This window comes from Triturus cristatus, chromosome 6, assembly GCF_964204655.1.
Source record: "Triturus cristatus chromosome 6, aTriCri1.1, whole genome shotgun sequence".
In the NCBI taxonomy this organism is placed as follows: Eukaryota; Metazoa; Chordata; class Amphibia; order Caudata; family Salamandridae; genus Triturus; species Triturus cristatus.
The window spans coordinates 1,793,945,108-1,793,967,643 of record NC_140589.1 but is presented as its reverse complement, the minus strand read 5'-3'; the positions used below and the strand labels follow the sequence as shown (position 1 = coordinate 1,793,967,643).

General features: G+C 42.5%; 1 protein-coding gene across 1 annotated transcript in view; it reads left to right on the top strand.

The window, feature by feature from the left end:
* The window catches only part of LOC146822017 (cysteine-rich venom protein helothermine-like), a 111,825-nt gene that overhangs the window by 18,284 nt on the left and 71,005 nt on the right, over window positions 1–22,536 (top strand). Inside the window, exon 3 of the mRNA XM_085613118.1 lies at window positions 4,102–4,215. Within this exon, the coding sequence (XP_085469244.1) occupies window positions 4,102–4,215 (114 nt within the window). The remainder of the gene's footprint in view (window positions 1–4,101; window positions 4,216–22,536) is intronic.

Below are 22,536 nucleotides of genomic sequence, written 5' to 3'. Positions count from 1 at the left end.
CTAACACATATACAACTGAGATATACATTCACTCAGTAACACACCCATACACACACTCACCCACCCATACAGTCCATCACTGATAAACTCTTGAAACCATGCACCCAGTGAATCACCCACTCACACACCTATGTACAGAGTCACACACACCCCACCCACACAAACACTCAGGCACCCATAGAGATACTCAGACAACCAATCAATAACCCATATAGACACTCAAATAGCTATTCGCAGTCGCTTACACACCAACAGACAGATGGATACAGACATTCACACAGTTTACTCACTAACCAATGCATTCAGTAAGATAAGTTTAATCACTCACTTATAGAGTCAGTCACGCACCTACTAAATCATCCATTCAGACACTTATACACCCACTCATTCTTCAATACGCCTTTCCCTATATATATTAAACATATCGAAATTTTACAGAAAGACACAATCACTGGATGATGTCATCAGTGATGTCATTTGAGATGTCATCAGTGATGTCACTGACCATGTCATGAGTGATGTAATATGTGACGTCATCAGCAGTGCATTGCGGGGGCACGAGTTATAGTTAGCTGAACTAACTATAACGGGGGAATTTCTATGGTTTTGTACGAGTGAAATATGCAACTAACTATAACTTTCCCTAAAACCTATTGTTTTTTCAGTGAATTTCTAAGGTTTTTTAAACGCTAATTTCTAACTATAACATGCCTGAAACCCATGGTTTTTCAATGAATATATATAGTATTTCTTTACCAGAAGCTAGGCTAAAAGCCAACGAAGCACTGTACAGGATCAAAGAGAAGTATAAAGTAATCGAGTTACAGGAGAAGTATCTGGCATGTGGATGGTTAATGCATTGTGATTAAGGGCCTGATTACGAGTTTGGCAGACTGGTTACTCCATCACAAACATCACAGATATCCCATCCGCCGTATTACGAGTTCCAATATATTTCATTGGATATAATGGAACTCGTAATACGGAGGACAGAATATCTGTCACATTTGTGATGGAGCAACCCGTACTCCAAAATCGTAATCAGGCCCTTAGTGTTTTTTAAAGAATTGAGCTTTCAAATCTTTCAAAAATTGGAGCAGCTTAGGGGCAGGCCAGGTGGATTTGGGGATGTTGTTACTGATCCTGGGTACATAGATGGAAAAGGCCTTCTGGGTTGTTTTTTCTCTTTTTACACTTCATAATTTGCAATCTCATGGTGTCTTGGATGTGGGTGTGCCTGTGCCTAGAGTCACTAAAGATGATGAGCGTGTCTGCAAGATAAGCAGTGGTGCCAGTTGTGATGGCCTTTTAAATGATGTAGCTAGTTTTGAAGATGGTGCAGGCCAACAAAGGAAGCAGTTGGAGCTCCATCAGGATGGGGAAGGACTTGATTATATTTGTCCAGGCCTTGGATGAGACATTCTGTGCCCTGTAGAATGTCTTTAAGGGTTGCTATTGTGGTGTCTGCGAGGGCATGATGATGATATACATATAAAAAAAGATCAGGCACGGATTACATATTCAGAGCACTGTCTTTGTATGCACTGGATTGCCTCTCTAACTCAATGCACTTGGAGCAGACCAGAACAGCTTGCTCTGTTGCGCTAAAAAATAAATTGTTCTCAGGGCTAGTGCAAACATTGACAGTTCGTGCCTGTGCTAAGGTGAGCTTGTTCGTGGGAGGCAGAGTCTGGTTTGAAACCAGAACTCTGACTTTCAGTGGAGACAGATGAGCTCCTGTTTGAAGAGGGGGTTGGTATCCACCCATCTAGAAGGGTATTTGAAAATCTCTCTTGTGGCAGCCCATCCCTTCCTTAGGATGTCCATCGGGTGCACACTGATCGTGTGCCAACCCTAAGTGCCGCTCAGTCAGCACACCTTCCAACACCTTCTTTGCCTCTCGTTCCGTGTCTGAATTGTGGTGCAAAAAGTAAATGGGGGAACACCCCATTGTAGTAACTCTTTTTCAATATGTGTGCCAGTGTGATTCATATTATAGAAGGGGCAAAGCAAGTGTCTGTGGAACCTCCTATAATGCAAAAGTATCCGAGGCACAAAATTAGGGTGCCAATGTGAGTTGTAGCCCTCAGCACTTTCTCTGTTTGATGGATTTGTGCAGATGAACTGATCTTAGGTTTGTCTTTTTTATGTTCATTGAGTCGCTTTTCCCAATGGTGCAATAACCGTAGGTCTTAGCCTGCCTCATACATGCTAGCAGCACAGTTTTACAGCTTCTGCAAGTGGGCTCTATGTATCCTGCTGGACTGTAATACTTTTTTGGGCCTCTCTGTCTCTGCCTTGTTGTTTTCTTTCTTGCTCTTGGCATTCTCTGAGCCTCTGTAAAATGTATCAAGCCTAGCTCAAATTAGGAGTCGCATACACAGAAACAGGCATGCTTGTGTCAGGGTTACTATTGTTATGCAGACTTTGACCTCATTAAGTGGTCACAGTCAGAATCTATTTAAGGAATGGTCCAACTGATCATGGCAAAGTAAACAAACATCTCTACACCCAAGGATTCCTTGCAACAATATTTTAAATAGTACGCTACCAGGGTTTCTTTTTAAGGATCCTGGTCAATAGCCATTAGGGTATGGTCCCTCCGAGGTATCAGCTATTCAATTCATAGAACCCTAACCGCTAGCGCTGTGCTAGACTTCAGTAGTAGCATGAAGTTCAACCCCGGAGTATCCTGCAGGCAGTACTTAATTTCATTGCTGCAGCATTAATCCCCTGTCCCTCTTTATATTAAACCTGTTAAAGATATAGCTTGCCCCTTCCTGAATATTGTGTGTCCATCTCACTTTTTAGGCCACTTGATGATGGAGCAGACGAGAGACCTCTTCCTCAGAGGCACAATCAGGACTCAGCGGTTTGCGTCTATTTAAAAACAACCTGCAATAAATGAGCAAAAACATATTATAACCTTAAAGTTGATGTAGCAGTCTCTACCTGCCATTGAAGGAGTGCTCCAGCGTTATCAAGGGAGTGGGCCTTTAATGGCCGATAGAGCCCGCTACGGAGGCCTCCAAAACTATGAGAACATTCTGCCCCTAGAGGGCAGAATGTTTTAATTTGTAAAACAAAGGCCTCATAGAGTCCTTTGGGGTTGAAATCCCCTCAGGCTCCATGAGGCCTTTGTTCGCAGCATCATTGGAATGTTGATGCTCCGGGCTTCTATGAGCCATTAGAAGCCCAGAGCACTCCATTGTCTTCGAAGAAGCGATCAACATTCCAATGTTCTAATGTAGGCAGGAACCTAGATGAATGGACAAACAGGACGAATAGAGAAAAGGAAATAGATGGGCAAGGCAAGCATACTGTGAAGACCCCGGGAGTAACTTAGACAAACCAATACCTACTCACTCTCTGCTAAGCACTCAAAAATGAAAGCAGTACACACCTCTCTGTCCTTGGCGTAAAAACAATATTTACAGCATCAGTACAATAAATTGCAAATGAGAACACCACCTTAAAATACTCCTGTTACCATTAACTGCACAGTCAAGAATGGCTTGATAGTTGCACTCGTGCTTCTCAATGCAGCTAGTCATGTTTCATTTGGAAACCCACAGAACATTGCCAGATAAAGAAATAAACGTACAAATAGCCAAATATATACATCGATAGACATCTTTCACATGAGGGAGTATGGCCAATTATAAACTGGCTTGCAAACCACTGTTCATATTATGTGGTACGTAAGACTTTGTAAAAAATACTGCCCGTGATAAGGGATTTGTAGCACTGACAGAGTGGATGCCCACAAAGCCACCATTGTCTTGTTTTGATTGGACCAGATTTTGAGCCTTATGTCTCCACAACCTGTGAGTGAACTTTAAAGGGGCCAACCTGTGAAAGATGTCAAAGCCCAAACAGACATCATCAAACAAAGGAACATTCTGCAATGCCTATTGTTGGTAATATCCAGAAATGCAGGACTGGATAAGGGGAACTGTATTTCTTCTGTACACTTTATGTGGTTGACAAAACCTCATCTCAGCATACTAAACTGTATGCATGCTGTTCTCACTGCATGTTTCAACAGTGCATGCTATTTGGAAGCATAAGATCAATTATTTACATTGATTATATTTTCAGAGCTTTGTTCCTGGACTGGAAACTGATAATGCTGGCATTCAAAAGGCGATTTGCGACAAACACAATGAATTGAGGCAAAGCGTTGTCCCACCTGCCAGCGACATGCAAAAAATGGTGAGATACATTTTACATTCAATATTTAAATTAACAAATAGGGATGAAATGTTAATTTCATGGATGTAAAGGAAAATATATTCACCTTGAGTATTTCTAACCTTATAGCAAATGAAATTCTTAATGTCCCTAGTGCATATCTCTAAAGGAGGCTGTTTGATATATTTATTGTAAGCGTTAGACATTTATACAATCCTACATTGAACGTGGATACCCATGCATGCCTGTTCATCTAATATTCTGAGAACACCAAAACCTGTTCTAGCTATACCACAACCAGTAGAGAAAGATTTCTGGTTGGGTAATGGAAAATCCTTTAATTTGGTGGAAGTGACAAATTCTATGTCTGAAGATTCCCCTTGAGTGAAAAATCCACCACATGGAATTAAATATGCCAAACCTTTGCTCTAGCATATTGTCTATCAAATGAAAATCTTCTCTTATTCAGGCCCTTCTTATCAAATGAAAGTGGTTCCCAGGGGTTAAACATATGTCGGTAGATAAGCCAAACTTCAACTTACCCCTGTGTCGTCAGACCCCACGCCAGACACTGAATGCCCCAAAATACTCCTCTTATCTTTATTTGACCTAAAAAGTTATAAAAGTACAGATTCAAAATGAAATACATTCATCATTAAAATATGTATCATTTGACATATTGTATGCAAAACAGTAAAAAATTCATAAACCTTTTCAAGTAGAAACCTTGTCACCATATATTACAATTGGAAAAAAAACTTAAGGTTTCAGTATAGTTCATCCTGTTGTTAGTGGTCTGCTTTGCCATGAAACTTTCTTGTCTCCAAAGCACTTTGAATAACACTAATTGCAGCTAGACAGCACTTTTCTGATAGAAGTTGCTTTAGTGCCTTCAGTTCTGACCTGCATTGTTTAATGTTAAATGATCTTCAAAGTCAGAAATAGATTATGTTTCCAAGCAGCAGAAAATAATGTGCCAAAATAAAAAACAGAGCAATGTCCTTTGCTTTGAAGGGTCATTGAATTGCCATAGCGTGCGGTTTCTAGAGGTGTGGACACTACAAGGAAACAAAACAAGGTGGTGTATGTTGTTCAGTCTGAGACGTGTCATGTAAAACCTATGCTGAGGATTTTTTACAAAAAGGAGATAGGTTTCTCGTCCCTTAAATGTCAGTAAATCACTGTGAGAGAGCACAGATGTTTTTCACAACCCCGGGCTCACATTTTCACTATGATTGAGATACAGCTGTTTAACCTTCTCTTTGGTTTAGGCCCCATAGATTCCGGGTCTGAAAAGAGCACTGGAACTCCCAAGATCTAAAAAAATTCTTTTATGCAACCCAACAACAGGGACAAACATTCTATTAGCACAGCTTGTGAAAAGTTTGCCCCCTGAATAGCACATATAGAGATCTCCAATAAAAGAGATTGGATTTTAATTTAATCCATGAGATGAGGAAGACCCTGCTCACTGTAGTAGACAAAGGTGGACCACCCACCAGGAACCGAGAGCAACCATTTCCAAAAATTGTTTTCCGCTCTCTGCAGGAGCTCAATCCCTGAGTGCCCCAGAACCCTGCTCCTTACAATACCAGAGATTCACATTTACTAATATGAGTGGGTAGCTTTTCTTTTATCAGCTTGTTCCTCACTTTGAAAGCAAATCTAAAAAGGGACGCAATCGATCTACAAAACTGCTGATGCCATAAGGTGTAAAAGTTACCCCATTTAAGAGAAGAATGGAATGGGACTACCAGATTAGTGAAGATTTGCACCTGCCTAACATGAGTCTTGTCAATATAACAGGCACGCTTTCTTGCGTTTTTTGTTCCACATATCATTGTGCATGACTTAGTTAGATTAGTGGTTAAATCCTGGTCCCTCGGAAAACCTGTAAACCATCCTGAAAGCTCTGGAGACCATTGGCAGTTCTAGTCAATAGGACTGAAGCATCCACATATTTTAGGACAGGAATTGGGAGATTGGAGTACAACTTTCCCAATGCTCACCAGATATTTCTCAAGCTGGTTAATTCACAGTGTGAATAGAAGTTCTGCCAGCACACAGCCTTAGCGCACCCCTTTTTCAGATTTAACAGGTCCCATGCTGTGACATCAGTGTGCATGGCTCAAAGTTGGAAAATGTCATACTCCTTCACCTCCATGATGAATCAGATCTTTGATCTGCTGACTGTATCAAAGGTGCAGTTCAGACCTATAAATGCCAAGTATACCCCACCTCCCTCTGCTTTTGTGTATTTTCTAATCAGAGTATAATTATAAATTGAGATAATGTTCAAAAGTCTGCATCCCCTGGCAAAAGTCAAGCTGGACCTCTGGAGGAATTAAATTGTCTGTGTCTCAAGATTCCAGTCTGGCTATGAATACTCTCTCTAAACTCATTATAGTCCATTTAAGCTAGCAGATTGACCAATAGTAGGTGTGAGCGCCCCTGTTACCTTTTCTATTTACAAATTGGGATAATCGTGGTCTTGGACTAGAATGGGGGGATTCCATTTGCCATGGCAGCCCTAACAAAATTTGTTAACATCAGGGCTCACAAAGGAATGTTATGTTTGGGAAGCCATTTGTTCCAGGAGCTATTCCAATGGTGTTTTTTTACGGTAAGAACAATCACAGAAACCTCAATGAGAGGGTTTAAAATGGTTGTAAGATGTATCTTCCAGGGCACCCTTAAACCCATCTTCATGAGATGCAGCGTAGACCTTGATAAAATGGTCCATCCAGATAACTTTAAGCATCTACATTTAATGACTGCAGTCCTTTAAAAGGAGGGGGTTGACAATCTTCCAGAATGCCCACTATCCCTGCTTTTGCTTGCGGTCATTAAATAATTGCAAGCTTTTTCGTTGATATCACTCTTTCTACAATCCAGTACCTCCTTATGCAATCTCCTGAAACCTCGTACTTCATTGCTCACACATAGCTTTTCTAGGGCTACCTTTACAGTTTTGTAAGCTGATAAACATGAGCTATCAAACCACTGAGGTGTTTTTGGGCCAAGTGCGGTACTTATATGTCATCAAATTTGTTAGGGAGGTGTATATGGATGCAAACGAGTTTAAAATCCTTCAGGTTCTTCCCTGATGTGTAAACAAGAAACATAGGCTTTAGAATTTGAATGAAACAGGTCCAGAGGTAGATGAGTTAGTGCTATTTTACTCCAACGTTTGTTCGGTATGCAATTTATTTCTGCCCCTTCATCTTTCCTTTGCTGGTGACAAACCATGTTCATCCTTTCTTCTGCCACACTAATCTCCCTAATAATTGCCCCCATGGTGCTTCTGCGGTAGCTGCTGATGGATGCTGAAGCCTTAGTAGGTTTTCCTTTCCCCTTGGATGTTTGTAGATTACCTCTTCCCATTCTTGTGCCAAGTCAAAAATCCCACATGCTTTCTATGAATATTAAGGATCGGTACTGAGGGAGGGCCCAAAACAGATTCTTTCAGCCTCAGACTGGCATGTCCCACGTGCGTCTGGGAGTGATGACCACACTTTACAAGGACATTTGCCCCTACTCCTTAGGGGCAGAGTGGGAAACTAGACCATGTAGTCTGCCAAAGCAGACTCCTTGTCTCACTCATTGCGAGAGCAGTGATCACGCTTTCAAGCCTTTTTCTCAAGGAAAGTCTACTTTATTGGCAAAAAGGGGGCTCCTTTAGTCGCTCTAGTCAATCTACTTATTTTAGGGCACTTGTTCAGTTTAATCCCCTGTACAACCATATTACTACCACAGTTGTCATGCCATGCATCCTCCCCAGCCCAGGCTCCCAGTGGAGGACAGACTCAGTGGCGACGAAGTTGTAACTAAGGCTCAGGGGAGTGATACTAGGTCCAACTAGGTTCAACAGAAAGTGTAGGAATCCTTAATTAATTTGGCAGTGGCTGTGGTATAGTCCACAGATGTCCCTTCCTCCTGCAGGCTAAATGGAGACCGTGCTACTAGAAGTAGTAGGATAGGAGGCTCCACGAGCACTGAAATTACCCTCTACAACATCCGGGCCATAAAACCACGAGCTCGAGGCTTATGACGCAACAAGGAATAGAAGGAACAAAACGCCAAATTCTGTGCTCTGAGGCTGGCCAGGTGTCGGGAATTGGGTAATCCAACTTGAGAGAATCAAACGGTGTCAGATGCTAGACGCTGATATGATGCGGGTAGGTATGAGCACTGATTTAAGTGGCACATGTAATGTGAAGGAATATTCAAAAATACTCAAAATACATTGTTTTAGTTATGGGAGCATCACTCTCTGAGCTCTAGCCCTTTCAATATGGCCCTTCTTGAGGAACACACATTGACAGGCCTAAGCTCATCTCTGGACATCAATCTAGTAGGCAGTGGGGCAATGTTTTGCAGCTTCTCCACACAGGAAATCCCCACTAGGCAGCAATCAGTTTTCTGTATACATCAACCCTCGACCTGAGGACAGAAATTGCTGAGCCAGATGCATGGCTAATGACAATCAGAGTGATTTCTCCACCTTTTTGAGCTTAGAGACATGGTAGGTGATTCCAGGTCATAGTTGTCTGCTCTGCCAGATCACAAAAGTAATAAAGACCAAAATATATAAGCAAGTTGTCTGCTCTACCACAGCCCAACAAGAAACAGTGCTGGTGGCATTGGTGCAATGTCAAGAAGTCCCTGTAGACCTTGCATTTTGGGCTGGGTCCAGGACTAATACGTTTAGCCCCAGTCCTGTCTGCAGCTGCAACAATGAGCTGAAACATGGATGTGTGGGATGCAATCCGAGAAATTGCCAGAAATTCAGATTTATTAAAACGTTTCCAATAATCATGTTAAGAAGTCAGTGAAGCTAGAGCACTGGCTGACATTCTTTAAGTGGAAGAGAAAGGCATTAGAGATTCACTTGGATATTTTGGAAGAGACCCCTCAATTTAATGGTAAGCTCTGCATGTTAAAATGGTCGCAGAAGGAGATATCTCTTTCCCTGTACCCAAGTGTTTTGAGCAGCAAGATTTAAATCCATCTAAAGGTCTAGTAGAAAAATGATACTTGTAATGTATTGCACCATCATAATTGTTTCTGTCTGAGTTCTAAAAGATTTATGGTATGTTATGTACCTGAAGTTGTGTTATGACTCATTGAGGTACTGTAGCAATGACTCCATGAATTCACTGTAGCTGGACAGGAAGGAGACATCTGAGAACACATGCGTCAATCTTTCCAATCTTTGATCAGAAATGTTGGTAGGCCTAGGTAAACATTGGACTCCATTTACCAAAAAAGGGGAGTTCAGGACTATGCCATTAAATCTGCAACAGACAGTCACTGATTCACAGTAGCTGTTTGGAAATAGTTTTGTGTATTCTATGTAGGCCAATGTAAAAGCAAATATTTTACATGCACTGATACGTAAATGCAACACTGTAGTTCAATTGAACTTTACAGCTTTGTCTTTTTTCTTCATGTTGAAAATATATTTCCATGTGGAGTAACCTCTTTCCGTACTTCCAGCCCATTTTTGGGTGTGTTCTTTTAAAGTTGTAAATCAAGGAACTTGTGCCCCTAAGTTAAATTTAGGTGTCCAAATGTGTTTGTGACTTAGCCCCACAGTTTGAATCTTCTTCTTCACATAGTAATGTAATTGGGGATGGTCCTTTAATTGCTTCTCCCCACGTAGCAATGTAATTGAGGACCCACCCGGGATCGTATCTTCTACTAACCTCTTGAATGCTGGTAAGCCCGCCCTTTGTAATATCGTTTCATGGAATATTGCGGGTATCTCCTCCAAATTAGGCAGCCACCAATGGTGGGATTTTCTTTCAAGGTATGAGGTTATGTGCTGCCAAGAAACATTGACCAAGGAGGCCACTCATCTAAATGGGTTCAGGATGTTTCACACCCCAGCATTTGTTGGTCTGTTTGGTAAGGGTAAGGTTGGATAAGCACATACATATCGTGCACTATGAATGTAAAAAACATAACAATGCTTGCTAGTGAACATTATTTCCAACCAGTTAATTTGGACATCAACGCTAAACACTCTATTGTCTTGACTAACTTTTATATTAACATGCCTACAGAGCAAATAGGAACTGTTGTTCATAACATGTTGCAATTGTTGAAATCTGTGGGTAGCAATTTGGTAAGAGACATGACGTTAATATTAGTAGGGGATTTTAATCGCGCGCTATGTGCCAATGCTGGGAAGAATTTATGCGGAGCCCTAAATGAAGAAGGGGCATGCATTTCACACTTCCGGCATTCAACTTTAGGGGAGAATTTTAATGAATTAATCTTTAGCCTTGACTTAAACTTTGTTAATGAACTATGCCCAGCACCCATCCCCATGCCCTGGACATTTAATGGTAGAGGGTTTTTTTTCTACTATTGATTATGTTTTAATATCTAGTTGTCAGGCACACTGGTTACACTCCTTCTATGTCTCAGACAATTCTCTTCGTGACCATTTCCCTCTATGCTTGGCTATCAAACTACCTTCTAGCAAAATTAACGTGTCTAACAATAAGGATCAATTGTTAGAAAATCTAGCCATTGGGAGTGTTAATGGGTTTTCCCTGTGCTGGAATATGATAGATCAAGAAGCACTAATTACGACAGTGGTGAATAAGTGTAAGCTTGCTATAGAGACATGCCTGAGTGAAACAGCCGCTCCAGTCCACATCTTAGCGTCGTTCTCCATGATTTCCAATGCAGTAAGAGAGTCCCCCCTCAGACGGAAAAGTAATAATAGGAATCCAAAGGGATGGTTTGACTCGAGGTGTACTCAAGCCTATTCGCACCTAAAAAAAGAGCTGCATTAGATCCCGAGAAATCTGACTATGATAAGGTTGGCCAGAGCAATCAGGGACAGATAAACCACTCTGAAAAAGGAGGCGTGGGAGGCATTACACACAGCCTCTTTGGCTAAAGACAGTGCAGCATTTGGGAGAGCAGTCAAGGCACCATTCCTGCATGGTGAGAATGGCCCTTCCCTCGAAATTGCAATTAGGGAGGAACAATGGATTAACCATTTCTCACAAGTATATAATGGTGAGGTAAACTCGGTTGAGATGGATAAATATGTATGGGAGGATTACATTTTGGAGGCCTTACCCCAGCATCACGACCTACTATTTACTCTGGATGAGGTGGGGCAGGCACTTTCTGTTAGAAAGAGTGGTAAGGCTCCTGGACCAGATGGAAGCCTTGTAGACTTGTTTAAAGCAAATACTTCTCTGCTATAGTTCAGGTGCTTACTGCTAGCTGCAGCATTGCTTACCTGGGATGAATCCACGATTGTGCCCATTTTTAAAAAGGGGGATAGACAGGATCCAGGGTGCTACAGGCCAATATCCCTACTAGATGCAATAACCAAAGTAGCGGGCAGAATAATTTTAGAAGGCGTCCAGGATTAGGCCAAGGAGAACTCTGTTTTATCTGACCTGCAATACGGCTTTTGTTCCGGATTGGGGACGGTGGAGCAGGGTTTAAATGTGTCCATCCTGGTGGGGAAATACACGAGGGCTAAGAAGGTGACCCTGTTTTTAGCATTTGTTGACCTCACAGCCGCGTTTGACTGCATGGTTCACAGTAAGCTCTGGTCAATTTTAGAAGATATTGGAGTTGATGTTCAGATTATTTTTTTTTTAAATGTTTTGATTGCGATGCCAAGGCACGCGTGCGTTGTGGTTTGAAGGGCGAGTGCTCGGCTGCTTTCCCGATCAGGAGCGGAGTCAGGCAAGGCTGTGTCCTGGCCCCGTTCCTTTTAACCTTTATATCAATGGATTGGGGGAGGCCCTTCTTAAAGATAACCGCTGCTCCCCTCAAGTGGCCAGATGCCCAATACCTGCACTCTTGTTTGCGGACGACGCAGTGCTGATGTCCCGCACACAAGTAGGTCTCCAAAGAGTGCTGATAGTTTTTCTATATGTATGAATGATCTTGGTCTAAGCATAAATTCTTCCAAGACTTTCATTATGCGTTGTGGCCCTGGCATCAAGAAACCTAGAGACATGTTTGTGTCAGGACAGAAGATTGGGGTAGCCAAGAGTTTTTCATATCTGGGTATTTTGTTTGCCCAAACGATAACTGGGCTCATAAAGATGCAGCTAAAAAATTAGTACTCCTACAAACAACATCCGCCCTCACTACCCTTGCTAGGAAACTGGGCAAAAGACCACCAGTGGAGCTTATCGCTATGTATGAGGCAAAGTGTGTTTCAGCTGTAGTTTGTGGGGCAGGAGTCTGGGGGTTTACTGACATGCTCTCTACCCAACGTGCAGAAAATTCTTTCCTACGATACATTCTAACCATCCCTAATGGTACTTCAGCTTGTATATGCCATGCGGAGTTGGGGCTCCCCATCATCTCTGATTTAATAAAACTTGAGCCCGTGCTATTATGGCATAGGCTCTGGAGCAAAGAAGAGGCAAAACTGAACAGAGATATCGTTTTGGATACCCTGAAACTAGAAAGGGCTTCGAGGATCCCATGGATAAGATATGTCCGTAATTCTTTTTAAGATCTGGGCTATCTATAGTATTTTACTAACCCTAGTACCATTCGGTCAATAACCAGGAAGAAATTAAGAAAAGAGGGTATTTTGCTGTTGGACTCCATTAGAATGTCAGCGGAGATATTAAAACCCACAGTCCTGCACAACCAAATGATTTTAACTTCTTTTAACATCCAACCCTATTTAACCTTTGTACCAGGAGCGCATGACAGGTTCCTTTTAACCTGATTCAGGATGATTTTTTGACAGATTAGTCACCTATCCTAAGATGAACAATTGGGCTCAAGACCTCCAACCATGTCCCTGCGATAACACTTCTGCCCAATCCACGATTCATGTTGTTCTTTTTTGTAAATTTTATTCCTACGTCAGGAGTATTTATTTAGTACCTGTCTTAAAGTGGTTCGGCCTTCGACAGTGTCGACCAGGTTTTTTGGCATCACAACACTTGGACAACGAGCATAGTGTTTTTAGGATAGCAATTTTCTTGGGAAAGTGCTGAGTCAAAGGAAATGTATGCTCATTTAATGCCATATGAAAGAGGCCTATGCTAGCTTACCCCGTCCTAATTAATATTCTTATTGAATTGCGTGTAACGAAGAAATGCATTTTGTCTTTCCGCAATGTGTTTTTAAGACTGTTAGGTATGAGGAAAGTGATGAGATAAAGGAAATATATTCCCGCTTAATTGTTTTATATGAAAGAGGGCTATGTTAGTTTAATAGTGTTTTAACTAATATCTTAACTGAACTATTATTGTATGTAGTGAAATTTTTATTTTTAACTTGCTTTTATGATTGTCTGATATCACAATCGAATAAAGCCTTCTTTTGATTTTTGATTTGATTTGAATAGTCCAAGTGTGACAACAGGAAATGTAGCCAGCAAGACAAGGACTCTATAGAAAAACAAGCAGCTGTTTGAAAGCAGAGACTTGCCATGCATCATAGATGTATTTGAGTCCACTGTTCATCATGACTGGCAGCACAAACAATGAAATAGCACTCTGTGGCTTTTGCCATGTCTTTTTCTTGCAAGCTTTGTTAAGTTCTACTGGAAACTTTTCAACTTTGAAAAGGTACAATCTATGATGTTGCAGAAGGAGAACCAGCACAGACAATTCTGTATTCATGTTGCATTGTATATAAGAAACTCTGCAAAAGTAAACCTACAGATACAAATTATGCATACATTCTCCATAGCGACTATCATAGAAATTACCTAGCAAGGCAGAGAAAATAATGGCACAGACAAGCTTAAAATAGGAATGCTTGCAACACTTCTAAATAGAGAAAATGGACGGTCTCAAAGCTTTTTTGCAAAGAAAAAAACATTGGCAAAGCTAGGTATAAGCCATATGTTTTGGATCTGCCAATCCAATGCTTGTTAGAAATGCATTTGTCAAACTAGCACAGGATACATGTGCTATAATCCTATTGCAATTTTATTGCCAATATTACACCAGCCCAATAAACAATCACGTTGCCACTAATATATGTAAGGATTTGGTTCCTCCTTAGCGTTTGTGCTGCCAGTCATTTTAACCCATTACCACACACTCATTGACTCACTGTAAAATTGTAAAAAATTGTAAATTGATACTTGTATAGCGCTCTACTCACCCGCAAGGGTCTCAAGGTGCTTGTACGAATACCACTGTGGAACCCATCCTGGCTTTCCCTGTGAGGCGTCCACTCCTGGGCACCCCCAAGGTGGAGGCCAGGCATCCTTAGCGTTGTGGGGGCCGTTGTGGAGATTAAGCTAGCTATTGCCCAGAGTTGCAGAGTAGGACTCCATGATTGGAATGGCACCGAGGCGAGAATTATCAGGTCCGTGCAATTTTGAGCCCAAGACCCGCCGAGGTGGGGAATTGAACCCTGGTCCCGGGCTAGACCTCTGCATCAGGGTCTGCCGCTCTAATCATTGAGCCACACTTCTCCACTGTCACACTAACTAACGTCTCACAGTAGCTCACTCAGGCCCTGCACTAAGGCTAACTCATACATTCACTCACTGTCTCACACCAGCTAACTCAGTATGCTCACTTGCAGCAAGAAACTCATGCACTCACTCACTCTCAATAACCTCCCACTCACAGAGGCTCACCCTAGAACCTTACTCATGCACTCACGCACATCAACACACATGCATGATTCAAATTTGAAATGTATTTATTCATGCACAAATAATTAAAATCTTTGCATGACAGTCCATACTAATTCTAAAAAATGATATGTTAACACATTTTCACTCAATTTATAAAACTCACAAGGTTTAAAAATCGTGGAATGCTAAGTATGACATATTTTATTCTGTGATTTTAATATCTGAATAAACAGGGCCTTTCAGTGATTGGGTTCAGTCTTTTTTCTGCATGTGTTAAAATTGTTCAATTATTACAAACAGGATCATTGGGATTTAGAAAAATGAATAATGGCCTGCTGCATGCCCTGATATTCCATTGATTAAAGGGCTATTGCAGCAGTGTTATTTCATTAGAGAGGACAGGACAAATGCATGACCAAATGAGCATGCTCACTGTAGCTGAGCTTAAACGAGCTCACATATGACCTGCCCTGAAATTACCACATTAATGCACCAGGTTGGCAAGTTTTCAGAGTGCTCCTTGTTTGCAGTGTGCCTAGGTTTGACGCTTCGTTTCTTTTATATGAAGTCTTGAGTGGCACAAAATTGCCCCAGCAATGGAATTCCCTTCCATATTAAAAACAAATGCCCCATCATTATAATCAATAAATCCACAAGAAACAAGCTTATGCTAAACAAATGGAGCCTTTCAATGCAAAGCAGAACTGACCCCAAAAATAGATGGCGTTGCCTCAGCTGATAACCTGCCTAGTAGGCATTGTGCCAGTAGCAATAACCCACAGTCAGTGATGTTACAAAGCATGATGGGGCTCCCATGCAGAAAGTGGTGAAGGCATCCTGAGACTCCCATATCTTACGGTTATACAAGACATTTGTTTGAAACAAGTTCATCTGAAGAGTTGTGGTCCCGTTCACCGCAGAGGGTGCAGGAACCAGCATTATGCCCTTGGCCACAGTGCAGCCTTTCTCATTGCCATGAAAGTGCTGAAAACCCTGTTCTTATGATGGATGAGGTGTTTTTTTGCTCCAGGCTCATGTAACACTTTCCATCTTTTTCCTCCCCTCAGCCTTCTGCTGAAACCACCCACCCTAGGCTTTTATTACGTTCTACTTACTTGGTTCAGCTGCTTGCAGTATAAGTGTCATTAGGATCATCCCTCACTCCTGGTCCTAGCTCATATATGGCCCTATCCCAACTGACTCCTGTAGCATCACCTTGTTGTTTGCTCCTGTAGTAGTCCCTGCTTCCTACCTGGCTCAATAAAGTGCCCTTCCCCACTTTTTTGTGAGGCACTCTACCCTGCAGCCCTGTAATGCTTTCTGTCTCTAGGCTCCATGCTCTCTTCCTTTCTCTAGCCTCAAGCATTGCCCTCTCATCCCTCTGGCTTGGATTATTTACTATATGATGCCGTATTGCCTTCTAGCCACACCCATTAATGTAGTAGGTAAAAAGAACCCCCACACATATCCTGTTTCTTTGTATCTGCTATGACATGTTGTGAATGTGGACCAAGGCATTTGAGATACCATTCTGCACTAGTCCTGCAAGACTGTCTACGGCAAAGGTCTAAACCACGCTTGAAGAGGCGGTAGCTAAGGTTTTGACTACAAGCGTAATAAGCAGGAAAAATCCTATAAACAAAAAGACAAGTCAGTATCCTCATACTTTTATAGTGAATCTGCTACAGACATGGGGGCATATCTACAAGGCGGCGATAGAAAATTATCACCGCTTTTGCGGCCGTTTTCAGCCGAAAAGCAACGATAATTTTATCGCCTAATCAGCAAGGTCACGCTATTGCGTGAAATCTTGCATTAGCGCACAAATTCTTAACATCCAGCTTTGCATCTCTAATGAAATGCAAAGTGGGCGTTCCTGACCTGACATGACTGGAGAAACTCCTATCATCAAGCCCCACGCTATGAAGCATAGCGGCAGGAAAAGTAGGGATAACCCCTGTTATCTCTACTTTCCTTAAGCCTGCTTCAGGACTGACTTAGCCATGATATCCTATGGAAGGTGGATATCATGGCTAAGTATGTGAGGCCCTATCATCAAGCTAACGCCAAACTTTGGCAGTTAGCGCTAGGATTTTTATCGCTTTTGAGATAAGCGTTGCTAATAGCACGCTATCTTAGCGATAAAAATCCACGCTAGCCGGCGATAATTATCCTAGCACTAAGTGCGTTTAGCGATAATTATCGCCGGTTGTTGCTGATATGCCCCATGATGAGTACTTTCTGATCTGGGAAGTATATTGTGAGAGAGGATTTGTCCCAACGTCTTTTTCATTTTGGGGAGTACTTTTTTTTTTACATTTCTTATTTATTAAAGACAATGTATCACAGGCAAAATACATTCCACAAGCATTTCTATCTGTATTTCACCCATCAACAGTGTTCCCACTAAGTACACAGTTCGCTAACAAGATGAACACAGTGCACCTCCTGACAAGCTAGTAGCATGCTATTCTGACTCGTGACAATGTCTAAACAGTGGCGGGTCACAGATCTCTCCCCTGTAGCTGTTCCACTTATTCCACACTTGAGTTCACTTGTTGGGGCAGCCTCTTGAGATATACTGTTTTTTCAGTGAACATACATTGACCCATATCATTTTCCCACAGTCTCAAGAACTGCAGTTCCTGCGCCCCCCACATTGTTGTGATATTACTCTTTGCAATCATCATCCCCAAAGACACCCATATTTTCTCTTTGGTATTTAAGTTAGTGGGGTTCCATTTATTTAAAAGACACAGCTTTATATTGCAATCAGTCGTAACGCCCATCACTTCTGTCATACACCTTTTCATCCTTGCCCAGTATTTCTGGATTGCTTGACATTCCCAGAGCATGTGTATGAATGTGCCATTCTGCCCACATCCCCTGGTACAGTCTGCATCAGTCCTATAGCCCATCTTCACTAGGGTCGGCCAGAGAGGTATATTCTATGAAGTTAAATGAGCCTGAGCCTGGAAGAAATAGCTGTTTCTCTAAGAGAGGCAAGAGCCTCTAGCCATTCCCCATCATCCAGCCCACTACATCATGGTCCCACTTGGTTCTGAGACGGAGGAGGGAGTCAGGCATGTTGTTAAGAAGCTTCTTGTAGTTTAGTGATATTGCCTTTTCGGGAAGGTGTCCATCCAGAATCCTATCCTCTAGAGGGGATGACTCTGGTGGGGTCTCTCCCCTAGGTATTGTCGTCTGTAGCGCATGTTGATAAGCCTAATAAGTCCCACTGGTCAAATCCTTTGGTAAATCTGAGACTACCTAGTTGCACTGTGTCCCAGAGTGAGGTGGCCAATGTAATTTTGTCATTCCAACCCATACTAGTCGTGGTAGTCTGCCACACTCCATGCGGTATGTCAAGTGGGACCGTCAGCTTCAATTTAGAGGGGTTGGCGTACAGCACACCCTTAAAACTCCCACCAGGGAGTAACCACCTATCCATGTTGAATGCCATATCAGTCTGTGGGCCATATGTACAGTGATTTACTGCGGTGAGTTGTGCTGCCCAGTAATATTTTTTTATGTCTGGGAGGGCTATACCCCCATCATACCATTGATATTCGAGGTGGCTTTCCCTTCCATAGGAGCTCTCTCAGGGCACTGTCAATAGATTTGAAATAATCCGCTTTCACCAGTCTGGCATATTCTGCAAGGCGTAAAGAAAAAAGGAAGGGACATCATTTTGAATAAGGCTGCATGCCCCAACAGGGACAGTGGAAGCTTCTTCCAATGAGTGACGTCGCTTCTGAGTCTTTGCAGAGGGGGAGAATATTTTGATCGTGAAAAAGTGTTGAGTCTTTGGACATGTGGATCCCCAGGTATTTGAAGCCCGTTATGGCTTCAGAAATAGTAAACCCCTTGGGTAAGATTGGTGACTGGCCACTAAGGACATAGAGAACCGATTTAGACCGATTGATAGTGTAGCTGGAAAATTCTGCAAAGACTATGAATATGTGCAGTACTCTCTTTAGGGAGGTCGCCGGCGAAGCCAGGTATAGTAAAATATCATCCACATATTGCGATATGTGGTCCTCCCAATTCTCAGTCCATCTTAGCCCTCTAATAATCGGGTCTTTCCGTATCCACATTTCCAGGGGTTCTAGCATGAGGGCGAAAAGCAGTGGGGAGAGTGGACAACCCTGCTGAGTGCCTCTTCCAAGCATGAACGTTGAGGATGCACAGTTGTTAACCACAATTTGAGCCTCCAGGCCGTGTACAGGAGGTGTATCCAGCGTAGAAAGCCAGGACCAACCCCTATCTTCCTCAGTACAGCAAACATGTACTGCCATTCGATTGTGTCGAACACAATGGCTGCGTCAAGAGACACCAAAACGGCATCTTCTCATATCGTGTCAGCCCGAGCGAGCACCCCGTGCAATCTTTGCAAGTTAAGAGAGGTATTCCTGGCTGGCATGAAGCCAGATTGATCGGGGTATACTAGCTTAGTGATCAAAGGCAGCAAACGGGTGGCAAGTAATTTGGCCAGTATCTTGGCTTCTGCATTTAGCACTGAGATCGGTCTGTAGGAGGGGCAGGGATGTTTAGGTTTACTACTCTTGTGGATGACCACAATTGTGGCCAGATTCTGATCTACTGGGTGCGATCCTGCCTCGCAACTTCCGTGGAACATGTTTATCAGATGTGGTGCAAGTTTACTGGGGGTGAGCTTGCCCAGTTCAATAGGCAGGCCATTCGTGCCTGATGCCTTGCCCGAAAGCAGGTCTTGGATAGCTTTCTCTAATTCCAAGATTTCAAGGTCTTTTTCTAGGTCTAAGCGCACGTCATCAGAGAGCTTCGATAAGGGGATATCTTGCAACATCGAGAGTGCTTCTGTTTCAATGTATGTCGTTTGCGACATCTATACCCTGCAGTAGTGATCATGGAACTCATTCACAATGTCTTGCAGATCTGAAATAGTTTGGCCAGACCCCGTTGTGAGTTCCACCACTACTCTGTTTGCCTGCTCTCTGCGATCGAGCCAGGCAAGCAGCTTCTCTGCTTTGTCGCCCACTTTGTACACTCTGCTGAGTGTCGCCCTGTGTTGAGCCTTGGCAGCATCCGTGGCTACCATTAAATAAGCCTTTGTTTCGTGTCGAAGTTCACGCCTTGTCTCATCGGAGCTAGCCCCTTGTAGTTTCCCTTCCAGGTCTAAGATGTTGGTTTTGAGTCTCAGCAGCTCTTTTTTTTCTCTCTCTTAGTGTTGGCAATCTGGGAGAGCCGTCCCTCTCATAACCGCCTTATAGGCCTCCCATAGCACCCGTAACAAATCTATCGAGTGTTTGTTTTCAAGGAAGTAGTGTTCCGAGTTGTTAACAATCTTTTCGTGGATTGTGGGGATTTTAAGGTACCAAAGGTTTATAGGGGCTATCCTTCACCTGTGTGGCTCCCCCACCTCGACCCGTGCCCAGAGTGTAATAAATCTCATGAACTCTCAATTGATCCCCTTTTGGGATCAGATCTTCATTGGAGCAAGATTTCTGACAGATCCTAGAATAGTGACTCTATCAGACAGGAAAAAAGTGAACATTAAGACCAGTTCTCGAAGCTGTTGACAATGGACTACCCAAAGGTGGCAGCTTGGGTATAAATTCAAGGGAACTTAGCTACAAGAGAGTTATTAGTCTGTGGGCAAGATGCCATCTGAACAAATGGATCAGACACATCCTTCAGCACTGGTCTCCTATTTCCCAGGACTTGTCAATCGGCAACTTCTGTGGTGGATGAATTCCGAGAACACATATTAAAAAGTATTTCTGTATGTCCACTGATTCCAGTGAAAGAGGCTGTGCTGCATGGCCTATGCCCAGTAAGGCCAGTGATCCAACAGGAAGGAGCCAGACGTGATCTGGCTGCCTCACCTGGCATTCAGTCTTCGGCTGTGGGAGAAACTGGTGGTAATCAGAACAGACAATATGAAGACCAAATCACATATCAACCATAAGTAGGAAAGAAAATCACTTTCATTTTAAAAGATTACAGAGCAGATTTCTGCCTGGGCCCAAGGCAAGATCAGCTCTCAAGCAACAGGTTACATCAATATAGTGATAAGGAGATAAGGAGGTGGTATTGGGCATAGTAAAGGCGCAAAGAAAATATTCACTAGCAATTAGATTAGTCACACTATTTGGGGACGGTGCTATAAGGAGGAGAGAACCACCAACTACTCCTAATCTGCAGCCAAGGCTGCAACCAGAAACAATACAAACAATCCTTAGCACACGTCAATAATACATAAAGTCCAGTTCAATCAGTAGAGTTCACAAGATAGAGTACAAGTCCATAATCAACATTAGACAGCAGGTTCTTCTTGATATTCTTCACTCTTTAATCCATATGATGATTCATTATTTTTGGTAACTATTTCACGTAGCTGGTCCAAACTTCCAACGTACAAAGCCCAAAGCCAACACGTGTTTTGTCGATTTTACTTTTTAGTACTTGCGACTTTTTCAAGGCTGAAAAGATACAAAGTCATGAAGTTGGCAAGAGTAATACGTTCCAAAATGGTAGCAAGGTGTGCAATGCAGCAGAACAGTAATTCAAAAGTAGCCACAGGGTCCGTGTACAGATCAAAAATAAGTATTCAGCATGATAAGTAAGTCCTTTCTTCTATTCAAAAGTCTGCCACAGCACGACCGGTAATCTTGAGTGCGAGAAAGCCAGGCTTTACTCTATCTTGTGAACTCTACTGATTGAACTGGACTTTATTTATTATTGACGTGTGCTAAGGATTGTTTGTATACATCAATGTAGTGACATACAAATTGAGCATGGAGATTCCGTCATCTTGGAAGTTCTGTCTCTTTCCCCAAATAATTGTTCAGATTTGTCAGATATGAGGTCTCCCAGCAATAGATTTGTTTGCATCAGTTTGAAACTCTCTTCTTCATCGATTTTGTTCAAAAGCAAAAGAGACCAAGTCTTTGACCATTGATGCCCCCTTACACCCATAGCCAGTCTCCTCTATACCTTCCCTCTGTTTCCTTTGATCCTCCGATATCTTGTCAGAATGAGGAGAGAGGGTGATCTTGATTGCTTCAGTTTGGCATACTCTTCTTAGTTTCATATACCAATAACAATGAAGACAGAACAAGAATGGCTTCCATTGATTGTGCTGGCCCCTTTAGTTCTCCCTCTTCTCCAGACCGAAGTATTAAAAAGTTTCAGGGTGATTGCCTAAGAGAATAAAATGGCAGGGTCGAGCATAAAGAGGATGTCTGATTCAGTAGATAGTTCTGTTCAGGCTTCGAGGAGACCTTCAACTTTGTGCTTCTATTCTAAGCACTGGTCAACTTTTAGGAAGCGGTGCTCTGCTAGGCAGCTACTTCCACACTCCATGGGTGTAGCACAGACTCTGAACATTCTTCAGGGTGGCGTCTCACTTGGGAAAAGAGTTTCAATCTTAAATATACATATGGAAGCAGTAATGGCCTTCAGAGCTTCCCAGGGTAATCTGAAGGATGACCAGGGGTTGATGTAGAGTCTATTCAAGGTTTTTTTAACATCTGTCTCTGAGTACCCCTTCTCTTTCCAACTTGCAAGCTCTCAATTATTCTACACCCCTGAGAGGCCCTTCTGTTGTGCCCCTTTAGTCTATCAGCATCAGAATCCCAACCCTAAAGGTGCTCTTTTGAGTAGTCATCATATAAGCAAAGAGATTAGGTGAGCTAGGCTAACTCTTTTATCAACCTTCTCCTTTAGGAAATTCGAGAACAATATTTTGC